This window comes from Ciconia boyciana, chromosome 10 (genome assembly GCF_034638445.1).
Source record: "Ciconia boyciana chromosome 10, ASM3463844v1, whole genome shotgun sequence".
Classification (NCBI taxonomy): domain Eukaryota; kingdom Metazoa; phylum Chordata; class Aves; order Ciconiiformes; family Ciconiidae; genus Ciconia; species Ciconia boyciana.
Window position 1 is genome coordinate 37,282,559 of NC_132943.1, and position 12,176 is coordinate 37,294,734.

The 12,176-nt window shown below is 36.9% G+C and overlaps 1 protein-coding gene across 1 annotated transcript in view; it reads right to left on the minus strand.

The window, feature by feature from the left end:
- Window positions 1–12,176, minus strand: part of ITGAV (integrin subunit alpha V) — a 51,644-nt gene that overhangs the window by 22,881 nt on the left and 16,587 nt on the right. The window contains exons 3-15 of the mRNA XM_072874631.1: window positions 11,187–11,278; window positions 10,568–10,682; window positions 9,211–9,272; window positions 7,572–7,617; window positions 5,887–6,012; window positions 5,147–5,191; window positions 4,914–4,957; window positions 4,770–4,826; window positions 4,260–4,312; window positions 3,653–3,855; window positions 1,367–1,558; window positions 1,209–1,254; window positions 508–609 (exon numbers count right to left, since the gene is read on the minus strand). Coding sequence (XP_072730732.1) covers window positions 508–609; window positions 1,209–1,254; window positions 1,367–1,558; window positions 3,653–3,855; window positions 4,260–4,312; window positions 4,770–4,826; window positions 4,914–4,957; window positions 5,147–5,191; window positions 5,887–6,012; window positions 7,572–7,617; window positions 9,211–9,272; window positions 10,568–10,682; window positions 11,187–11,278 — 1,183 coding nt within the window. The remainder of the gene's footprint in view (window positions 1–507; window positions 610–1,208; window positions 1,255–1,366; window positions 1,559–3,652; window positions 3,856–4,259; window positions 4,313–4,769; window positions 4,827–4,913; window positions 4,958–5,146; window positions 5,192–5,886; window positions 6,013–7,571; window positions 7,618–9,210; window positions 9,273–10,567; window positions 10,683–11,186; window positions 11,279–12,176) is intronic.

The following is a 12,176-nucleotide window of genomic DNA, read 5'->3' on the forward strand; positions in this document are numbered from 1 at the left end:
GAGTGTTTATTCCTGAAATCAAATGTAGCTCATTTATGTTTAAATCTGGAAGGAACTGGCCTACTGAGCTGAAAAGGAGTTAGCACTAGAAAGGAAAAGCGCATTTGGCTAACAGTCCAGGAACAAGAACTAAAACCAGTTTGCAGAGTAGATAATTTCCCAAGTGTTTTCCATAAGCCCACCTAAAAAGTACGTTAACAGGTAAAAACATTGCAAAAGCTGTGTGATCTGTTACCGTCTTGGGAAGATCTTACTCTGCTCAACACAGACAACTGGTAATCTCTGCAGGCAGGATGCAACTTAGGAGTCAGGCTAGCATCTATTGAAGACGATGTTGTCAAAAATGTCGTATTTTGTATTGTCTGTTCTTTCGGAAAAATCTGTGCTTGATTGCCTTTTTTTAATGAGCTGACTAGACTTCCTGAATCCTTTCAAAATTGAAAGCTTATGAAAATAAAAACCAACGAAGTCCCTCCTCTCAAAGGAAAACAAAGATACCGTGCTTACCAAGAAACTTTCACATCTGACAGTGAACAGGCTTTGTTTTCTGGGTTTAGAATGGTTGGATTAACTTCCAGGGCAGCATTTACTCTAATAACTGGTCTAGCCCTGCAAAGAAAACATCCTCTTGAACAGCATTCAACACCATGTTAGACAATACCCTCCCCATCGAATTGCTGAAATATACACATACACTCTTAGACAATATTTTGTGAAACCACAAGAATAACAAATAATCATGGAGTAGATTAGGGAAAAGCAGGAAGCTTTTCTGCGCCCCTTTATTGCCATCAGAGTCAGGACATGGACAACTGTGTTAAGAGGAAGTCCTATCTATTTCTAGCACAGACAAATATGGTATTTTCCCAAAATGAGCAAGGTTGGATGAGAATATCGGGATTGCAGTGTAAGAGCTAGCAGCACCCTGTATACAGCAGAATCTAGAAAACTGTCACTCAGAAAGCCTTGAAGACAGCTTATTTGTATTTTCTCTTAACTATAGATTACTGAGAAAGATAAATAATAGATAGCAGACTGTAGATTTACTCAGTGAAAACAGCAGTATAACCTTTTTTTGCCTCCAGCAGTTTGGAAGGTGGAGTGGCAGAATTTCAGAGTTCCCTGATCCTGCTTTCTTTTGTAACTCAAGAATGCCGCTGAGCTTTCATTCTGCTTGCGCTTATGTATAAGCATAGAGGGATACGTACCTATACAAAACAGCTGTGTCAACACCAAAGGCTCCAACAATCAAGTCTAGGAAGAAAAGAGAAATATTACACATTACAATTTATTTTTTAAAATGTGCTGTTAGTCAGAGGTGGGGCTACTATTAAGTTATTCTCAAGTGACATTTAAAGCAAAGGACCTGGATATCCATTTTTGTCCACATCTGTGGCTCCTTTCAGCGAGTACCCAAAACTGGGTGGCATAGTGCGAGCGGCCCACTGCCCTTCAAGAATTTGGGATGGGACTGCATTCAAACCATTTGCTCTTCCATTGTAGATATAGACAAGTCCTCTCTTGTCCTCTCCACCATATGGTGCAGCAACTGCAATATCTGTAAACCAAAAAGAACAATCGTCATCATCTCCAGACACAGACTAGAAGAACATATTTGTGCTTACATTGATGGATAATTTCCGATATTACAGTTTCAATGTGTGTCAGTAGGGAGGAAATGCAACCAGCCTTTAAAATGCTCAACAACTTTTTTTTTTTTTTTTAATTGAGTGCTAGTTTTTCTAGGAAGTATAAATGTTTAACAAGAACATATATCATAGACTTGTATGGGGGGAGGAGGTAAAGGAATAGTTCTGCAAACACTTCTGCATTTCAGTAACTGACTTACAGCCAAATCATATGGATTTGAGATGCTTTTGAGAGTATTAAACACCCAAAATTAGTCACTGCTGGCGCCAAATCACAAAACTAAGTGGGACTATCTGCCCATTTCATTAGCACACTTGTGTTCCTCCAAAGGGTGTGACATTTTAGTAATTCTGGAAAATTTAAATCAGCCTAAAACAATGGTAAATATCAAATTCCAGTCTATCCTGATCGTGGCTTGGCAATATGTTTTATGGAGAACTTTCAGTTAGTGCAATTATGCTATCTCTTAAAGCTTCATAAATTTGAGAATACTGATTATCAATGACTAATAAACAGTAATAAACAAAATGCTAACTGGACTATCTGTAAGGACACCTTTAGAAGTGTACGTATGATCTAAATTCAACATTTCCACAGTCTGTTCAAAGACCAAACATGAAATGCTATACAGAGTAATTACATTATTCCCTCCTCTTTCCTTACATTTGAAATAGTTTAATGAAAAGAACAAGAACTCAAAAGTTACAATTTTTTATTTTTGACTCATCTTTACAAACTTTATGAAAACAGTAGAAATTCCAATCTTGCACCATACTGTGATGGAAAACACTTTAATTAACACTCCCAAAATGAAACAGAGCAGGAAAAAAAGACCAAAAAACCAGACTGAATAATGGCAAAGTAATTTAAAAAGAGGCAGCTTTTACTATCATTTTCTCACAGTGTATTTCAGATTAAAATATGATGGAATCAAAACATTTTTTGGATAATCTCATCAATTGACTGGATTTTTTGCTATCAGCTGGAACCTTTCCAATGTCTTCTGTAAATAGTTGCAGTGAAGTTGCATCTTCACACTAATTCTGTATGCTATTAGAAACTAAAAAGGTCCCTTTCAACCCAAACTATTCTATGATTTTATGATTTCATTAAAAAAATAAGTTAGAGCTACCTGGGAATTTGAAATATTAGCCTATCATAATTTCTGATCTTTCAGAAAATGCTTAGCTTGCAAGCAGAATGGAAAAAACAAAAACGAGCATTTTTTGCAGACCTCAAATTCCTACCACTCTTTAGGAAACACTGGAGTATGACTTGCAAAACAAAGTGTTCTCCCTAGGATTCCTGGAAGTCTCCATCCCAAAACTATATGGTTCTTGTCTGTTTCATTGCTCTCCGTTCCTAAGCAAAAGTAACAAGAGGCACTGGCAATGGGTTTGAGAGTCCACAGCTTCAGTTGTATCAGACTCAGATTTCTCATCCAAATACTCGCTCAAGACACTCAGCTCTTGGTACAGTTGGCTGTAGTTGTTAAGGGATATTTTCACCAGACTCTTCCATTTTGAAATAAAAGTATCTAGACTTTTCTCAGGAAAATCTTTTCTATCAGAACATTTAACCAGCTCTCTGAAACAAAACCTTCTTTTCAGTCACCACTGTGTTTCTGGAGAGGAAAATTGGCTTTCAGCAATGGAAACAGGAAAACTATATTGAAGATGTCCTAACAAGTCACAGTGGAGGGTCAGATATTTCATTGAAGTTTCTACTGTACTTATCACTTCGAAAATAATAAACTGATCAGTGCAACAGCTAAAATAGTCCATGCTGTAGTTTAAATGGTATAGTCTCTGCTCGATGCATACATGTAACTCCTGTTAGCATTCTTGGGAGTAGCATACAAGCATCGAAAGGAGTCTAGACCTTAGTGTCCAGCATTCAGTCATGGTTAGAATGCCTAATTGTTTGTGTGCAGAATCCACATTGTGTGCTGTCTAGATTTCATCTACGAACGGAAAATACTGATCAATAAATGATGTCCTACCATTGAAGCCATCCTGATCTAGATCCCCCAGAGGTGCAATAGAACTGCTGAATCTTGCAAATATCTCAAAACCATTCAGCTTTGTGATCTGAAACCCTCCAGAGGCTCGTTGAAGGCAAATAGAAACTTGGCCGACCTCTTGAAGTTTCCCATCAGAACCTCGATCCATAAAAAGAGGGGCTCCAATAAACAAATCTGTATAACTGGACCAAAGAAGGATAAGTTTCTTCAGTAACAGCATGAAAATTCAGTTTCACTCTCTTAAGCATCTGTTAGCAGGACTAACTCAGCACTGAAGTCAATATTAAGATGAAAGTTGCCTACCTTTAAATTGCAACTGAAGGCAAATATTTATTGACAAAGTAAACACAAATATATCAGAATTTAATACATTTAAAGCATGTGTATTTATGTAAATAAATAAAAAACCAAATCTACAATTGTTAAAAAAAATGTTGAGTGCTAGCGAGAAAGTGTGTTGCTCAGAGACAGGTTAAACCAGTAATGAAGACAGAAATCTATATTGTAGGAAAGACTTTTTAATAAAAGCCTCTTTTTTTCTTTCCAGAAACAAGTTGGGTGGCAGCGGGGAGAAGAGGGCACTTACTTGTCCCCATTGATATCTGTGGCAGCCACTGAATACCCAAAATAGGCAGCCATCTGAAAACAAAATTTCAACCAGGCTTGTGAGTTGTAGTGATATAAACACACAAACAAGTTTATACAAAGCAGTATAGAAAAGATGTTAGGGAGATCATAATATATACCACAACATTTTTTGTCTCCTTTCTCCTTATATTTTCCTTTCTCTTCCTTACTCTGTTAGAAAGTAAACTGATCAGTTACCTTCCCCATTCCCCCTTTCATGATCCAGTCCTCTTTCCCAATTCTCAAAATAGGCAGCATTTCCTTCATTTAAATAAGGTTGTTTTTCTAAGTAGTAGTACAAAATGGGTATTCACAGAACATATATTTTTAGGATTCCTACAGACTTCATTAAATTTTTCTTTGGTACGTAAGTTAATAACATTCTAGTATCCTAAATACTGCCTCAGCATGTCATATTTCTATAGGAATAGCCACCCAGTCACCCACCACACTGAATAAAGCTACATACCTGCTCTCCAGTGAAGTTGTACATGGAAGACATGTTTTTCCCATTGTAAATAGACACCTGCACATCAAGAAATACACATTACAGCACACCAAAAATATTCATCTTTTTTATTTATTGTAAAGTTTAATGTTTCACATTTCCTACCATGCCCAGAGTTCTTGCTGCTCTTGGGACTCCTGATACAAAGTCTGAAATAAAAAGCAAGACACCCGGATAACATTCAGGTCCCAAAGCACAATGACTTTGCTTGAACAGAGTAGCCCGTTCCTAGTGCTTTATGCATTTTCCTGTGCACTGAATCATTTGTTCTATACCATTTATTGGAAAGACCTGCGCAGCCTATTAACATTATTTTTTTACTGAAGCAAGGGTCTTACCTTCTATGCCATCACCATTGAAGTCTCCAACAGCCACCGAATAACCTGATCAACAGACAAAATTAGTAAATCACTTTAAAAACCTTATTAAAGCCTTTCATCTCTCTGTATACTCTTCATAGGTTTCTACACACAGTCCTCTCGCTTCATCTTAAAATGCAATGGAATAAATATTGCCTAAGTAGCTTTAGACTAGGATTCATCAGCATCCATGAATTTGAGATCAGAAGATGAACATTTTAAAATTATCATCCTGGGAACTGTCTATCCTTGCTTTTTTCTGAACCCAGTTAGACACATATGAAGCTAAATGATGATTTCCCACCCCTCTATGGGACTGTCTTCATTATTTTTCTTCCCAAACATGATACTTTCACACTTTTGTTTTGTTTTGGTAAATTATTTAGGAACAGCTGCTTTTCTAAAAAAAAAAAAAAAAAAAAAAAAGGTATGTGACTAACTTCTCACATAAAAATCGTACCTCGGCCATTCCTGTATTTGGCCTGAATCACTGAGCACAAAAATTCATGGAAACGTTTCCATTTATTTTGTCATCAGGTGCTTTTTGAATCAAGCCCATGGCAAGATAACTAAGCTTCTGTCATACGTAAATTACTGCATTTTCAGATATGTAGCTCTTCAGTGTTGAATTAATAGTAGTGTGCTTTAGACTTAAATATGAATAGCGCAAGGGAGTTTTTCAAGTATAGCCAGGTTTTCTTCCTTTTCAAACTACGCACCCAAGTAGCTGTCATCAAAAGCAGCACTGGCAGGTCTGGTTGCTAACTGGTCATCATACTTTGTACTGTAGACTTTGGAGTCATATTTAGCCACAATCTCTGTCACTCGATCAGAAATAAGTTGGCCTAAAGCGAGAGAAAACAGTTTAAAACTACAAATAAAATGCGTGCACTCATTCGATAAGCAACAGGACTCATTTACAGAATGCTTGCTTCTAAAGCAACAACTCTTCCACAATACCGACCAGAAAATAGCCAACAGCAGCAGCGCTAGAAAGGATATAAGTGAAAATCTGGATCCTACTTCAGCAGAGATTTATGCACAAATTTAATCAAAAGCACACAAAGAGTTCTCACTGAAAATAGTAGCCGTTCCTACGTGTAAGCCAGGACTTAGATGAGACTGCTCGGTTAGGTAACGGTGAGCATATGCTTATGGTATTGCAGAACTGAGTCATCGCTCCCTGTATAAATACCATACCATGAGAGCTTAACATGGCAGACAAAAAGCTAGTAAGATGAGCGTAGCGTGTTACCGCGTTCTCTGTCTTCACTTCACTAGCCACTAGGTGGTGACTTCATTACATTCTTTTCTCTGAGTTTAATCGTGAATCACAAAAAACTTTTTTTTTTTCCAGAAGAGCACTTACGTCACATACATATCCATACATGTATGAAGCATAGGGAAAACTACTCCTCCAGCATCTCAGAATGTGGAATAAAAATTTGGGGTGAAAAATCTAGTTTTTAGAAGTATACTATTGTCTTCTATTCAGAGCGGAGATTTTTTTTTTTTTGGTAGTAGTAGAAGAGAATAAGGTTGTTTTGGCAGATGAGATGTCACTTTTTGCCAAAAAGCACTAAAATGAATACACAAACTTTATCTATATTATACTGTATCTGCAGTTTAGTTTCAGTCATTCCATTTTGTTCAGAATTTAAAACACAGGACTGGAGAAAAGCCTCCTGTGCTGCTGCATCTACACGTAGGCTGGCGTGACGTAGAAAGTCTTTCATAAACACTAGTATTTACATTCAAAAACAGGCAGCAGAGTTTGGCAGCTATGTCGTGATTGTAGCAGCACCATCTTTTGAACAGCGAGCTATAGCTAAACATTGAATGATCCTGCAAACAAATCCTGACTGAAGCCCACATTAGCAAAATGTATAGGTAATGTTCTGTGTAAACAGTGCAGTTAGAGGTAAAACATGCACCATGGCTCAAACAGGTCAATATAAACAAGCGCAATACATCTTTGTCGTCAAAGGAAAATAATGATAGATCTCCTTGCAGGGTACATTTCTCATTGACAATACATGCTTCGTACGTGTGTCAGAAATTACAAAACATGTAGATTTTAAAACAACAAGCAAAATATTCTAAGGAAAAAGGAAACTTATCCTGCTGGTGGAAACAGATTCCACATTCCTGGGAAAATGCCTTCAAAATGATCATAGAGTTATTTAAAAGACAAAAGACATCTATACAATTATTACTTCAGCTTTAATCTGTGGCTGCCTTGATTATTCAGGAAATATTTCGAAAGATGAAAAAAAATATTTGTTAGTTTTTTACTGACGAAGACTTTGACAGTGGTTGGAGGAGTGTGGATACAAATGACTAAGAGGATAAAGAGTAAAATCTAAGAGGTCAGCTTCTCTGTGACTTAAATGATATATCTCACCTTGCCAGTAAAAACTTCCAGGTCCTCCAAGTAGCACTCTGTCTCCCTTGGGTAGGGGGGGGGGAAGAAAATGAGAAAAGAAAAAACACATTAAGCATATCCAAAAACAATAGAACACGTCCTATGTTTATGGGAAGTAATTCCATGCATGTATATCACTGTAGCTTCACTGACCCAAATATAGGGGTTTTTTAAGGAACAATTAATTAAAAACGCATCTCGGAAAATGCTGAGATAACAAGCAATACGCCTTCAGTGACTTGCTTCTCTATTTCACCCATTTCAAATTCTAAGCAGAATTCTGCTTTTATTGTAATAGACCCTTCTACCCACATAAATCTGAGACAACAGAAGTTTTCTCCTAATTGCATTTCAAGACTGCTACAAGGCAATCATAACATGTTTTTAGGTCAGTACACAAAACCAGTTTCATCGTCTGCCCCTGCCGCTTTCTGCAACTTATCTTTAGAAAAGTTTAATTCAGGAAAGCTGTGATGCAATTCCCCCACCCCATATTCCTCGGTACAACTGCAATCCACAAACCATTTTAGGAAACATTAACCACATTAGCCATCCCAGCACTGGGAATCTGCTCCATAAGTACTGAATTGGGCCATAGGCTTTGCTGCATAATTAAGCCACTTATTCAGGGTTTAATCTTAAAAACTCCCATATTCACCACTCAGAAAAATCTAGGTCAGAGATCTGGAGATACCTTATAGCCAGGCTTGCCCACTCAGCTAGGGTTTTGGATTAGAGGCCAAGGTTGGTTTTAACTGGGGCTACAGTCTGCACAGTAAGCCTGATGGGTGCATGCAAAATAATTCAAACACTTACAGTCCTACACTGCACTTTGCACAGTTTGCTCTGGAGGAAAAACAAGAGCGTCCTCGGGCAAAGAATGAAGGGATATGACCCAATCATAAGATGCGAAGAACCAAAAAAATTGCCACATCACAAACAGGACTTGCATGGTCTTAACGTGTCCAGACTATGCTAAACAATTTAACTGTGCAATATAAAAAACTATAGTTAGTTCTCAGATTTGTGCACAGTTTTATTGCGCTTGGATTTAAAAAGTAATTGTGAACTTTAAAAAAAAACAACAACTATAAAAGGCAGGGAGAACATAAAAGCAGAAGAAACATAAGACAGACGGCAAAAAAAGAAAAAAGTCTACTTCTGCTAGCCGATGAGAAAAACAAAACATAATTCACAAGAACATTGTTTACCAGTTCCCTTTAGCAGTAAGTTATTCTTCCTCAAGAAGTAACACTAGCTATGCACCGATGCCTTCAAAATAAGTGTCTCAAAAAACCTGACTACTACAGTTTATTTCACTTGAACACTAGCTGCAGCAGAGGTTTATGGCATGAGGCTGGAAAAGTGGATTATTTGTTCAGGACATGATTCCTACAAGGGGTGAAAGCATGCTGCTGTGAAGACGTAGGGAGAAACAAGTTTATAATACCAGAGTTGTTTGAAGTTATTTCAGTTTATTTACAAGGATGTGTTTGGTTGTGGTTTTTCCCCCCCAGGAATGGTAGTTTACATTTAGTTTCATAACAGCTGTGCTTGTATGTGGTCTGTATCAGAGCTGTTAACTTGCAACTGTACGGACTGAGAAAGAATTACATACCTTTGTAAAGTCAATACTAAATCCACCTTGACAAAATCCCTGTCCATCTGCATCGATAGTGGCTGCAAAAAAGAACGGATAGGAAAGAGAGAAAAATAAATAAAATAAATCTTATCACTACTATATCAGATGATTCTGTGGATACTTTCCAATGCATCTTCCTAAGTAACCTTGCACTCCTGAACTTGAACCTTCCAATTTTTTTTCTCCTAACTCAGTATTTTCTCTTTATCAACAACTCACAACCAAATGCTGCAACAACTTCAGGGCTGGCCTAACATACATATAACATTAACATATGTTCTAGCCTAACAGAAAGTAAACACCAACTACATATTCCTTTGTATTTAATCTTCAAAAGTTTTGGGGAAAAATATTTGCAATTTTTATTCAGGAAATAAGGTATCTGGAAAATAGGGAATAAGTTTTTCTTTTGGTATGGAATAAAAATCTGAAAGGTACATAACCGTAAGTTATTTCAAGTATTGGCTTAAAACAAACAAACAAAAATAGCAGACCTGGCTGAAAAATTCTCTACATACTGAAACTCATCCCAGCAAGAATTGTTATGGCTGAGTTCATCTTACAATTATACAGCTCCAGAGTAGAAATGTTGAGACCCCCTTATCTGGAAAAGTGTGACTACTTAACTAGCATGATTTAGATTAATATATGCTTATTTAACTTCTTTTTATGTTGGACCACACTGGATTTCATTCCTGCTGTTCACCAATGGTTTTCAGCAATTAAAAACAAAATCCTAGCTTGAACGTTCAACTTTTAGACTTCTACATTTTAAAAAAGGTTATAAGTGTCTCAATAATCAACAAACTCAACTACATGATATGGATGCAGTGTGTTTGGAAAATAAGACTCAAAATGTTCAATAACAAATATAATTAAAACAATGCATTGCTACGTATGTATGCATACATGGAAATCAGAAAAACCTTGTGCAAAACCTTGTCTTCTAAAATGAGCTTTCTCTTTAAATTACTTGAATAACAATAATCAAGCTTCAGAAAATTCTAGAGTTGGTCTTTGAAAAAGCACTTGCTACATAATTGTGCTCGAGTGATTACTACAGAAGTGGTCCTTTCAAAAACTGAAGTCCTCAATCCCGATGATACTTGCATCTAAGATTTTCCTCTGGCCTACAGTAGAGAAAGCAAGGTCCGCATCCTGAACATCAACTGGAGGAGAATTCAGATGTCTGGATCTAGCTTAGTTTTTTTCTAATTGCTATGAGGCTGTACATGGAAGGGGGAAATACCTGTAAAACATCCCACTTCAAAAGTACACAAAGTATAACACAAGAGAAAGGCCAAACTGAAAAGCAACGGTGTTCTACACTTACTTGACCTGCAGGGTGCATATTCCACAGATTTAGATCCGGCAAGAAGGTAACAAGTTCCTACAGGCTCTCTCTCTTGTTTTGTTTCAGTCCTCCAGTGGTACAATGGGGCACAGGCCTAAGGAAGAAAACACGGCAGTAAAAAAACAAACTCCTCTTCAAAATGCTGGGGGGTATAGAATAATACAATGGAATTCCAGTTTTCTACAGCTAGTAATAAAAAAAATTTTGGCTGATGTACCATGTGTTCTTAGAGAAGATTTATACTATCAGCGCTGGGGCAGAAGTATTACCGGTTTGTATTTTTAGAAATAGCTGATTTATCTCAAGAATTTTAGAAATAATAATGTCTTAAAGCAACAGTTGTAAAGAGTTCATCAAGAATTTATAACACATTCTAACTTCAGGAAAACTAATTCTACTACTTTCCTCAAAACCAGACAAAAATGCTACAACCTTAGTTTATAAAGAGTTAAAAAAGGCTAGCCAATACATTCTGAACAAGACGAGCCATACCGATTAGTGGGATTTTGTTTCAATTCTGAGTTACCCGGATCTTTTCATATTTTTTTCCACTACAGTATCCCAGTACTGAGGCATTTGAAGGGCATCAAAAACCTACCAGAATTTTATCGTTTTTGGATCTCACAGAGGCTCCAAACCACTGATGAGACTTGAATTCCAGTGGATCATCAGGAGCAAAATCTCTGTTGCCTACAAAGAAAATGAAAAGGAAGCGTAATTTCACAGGAAACTATACAGTATGAATAAAAAAGAAAAGCTAAGTCATTGGTTGTGATGCATACAGAGAAAAGCAGAAAACAGGAGGAGAGAAAAGCAGAAATTGGAGGATATCGCCCTTTCATGGAAATAGGCTTTAAAAAGGATTTATTATTATTATTATTCATTTTTACATCTAGGGCCAAATACAGATTTTTTTTTACATACAAAGCATTTGTACAATACCGATTTCTTGTAAGAGCTCAATGTTTATAGTGTCTTTGACAGCGACACAAGTAAATACTTCATACCTGAAATATTGGACTTTCAAGTCAGATTACAGCACTGCTCAAGAATCAGTGCCAAAACCAAGTTAGGACTAATGTTTCTAGAAGAAATATTGCCCTGATTAAATTATGTGAGTTTTGCCTTTGGCTAGAAGTGGGACAGAAACTCTTCTACTATTCTACCAAGCGTTAACATCTCTATTCTTAATGTCACTGTAGTGTACAAAGCATGGCAACTAGCATGCTTACAAGCTATGAGTAAAGCAAAAGGGTATTCAGTAACAAAAATGTTAGAGAGTTTGCCATACAGAAGAGGAAGTTAAATAAGGGACAGTCTGCATTGCTGTCTGTATGTTAACTGTTCAGTGATGAAGGTTGGTAGAAGCAACTGAATGAGTGGTATTTCTGCAAGCGTGAATGTTAAGAGTCTTTAAATCATTTAACGTTTCTTACATACTTTCATTGGAACAACAATGGAAACTTTGCCAGCCTAATGAGAAAATCGATGTAACACTCTGGAAAACGTATCTTGTAAAAAAGTCACCTAAATCGCTGGTTTACAGTGCCTGAAGCTAAAGGAGTCAATGAGGTCAACAGCCATACAT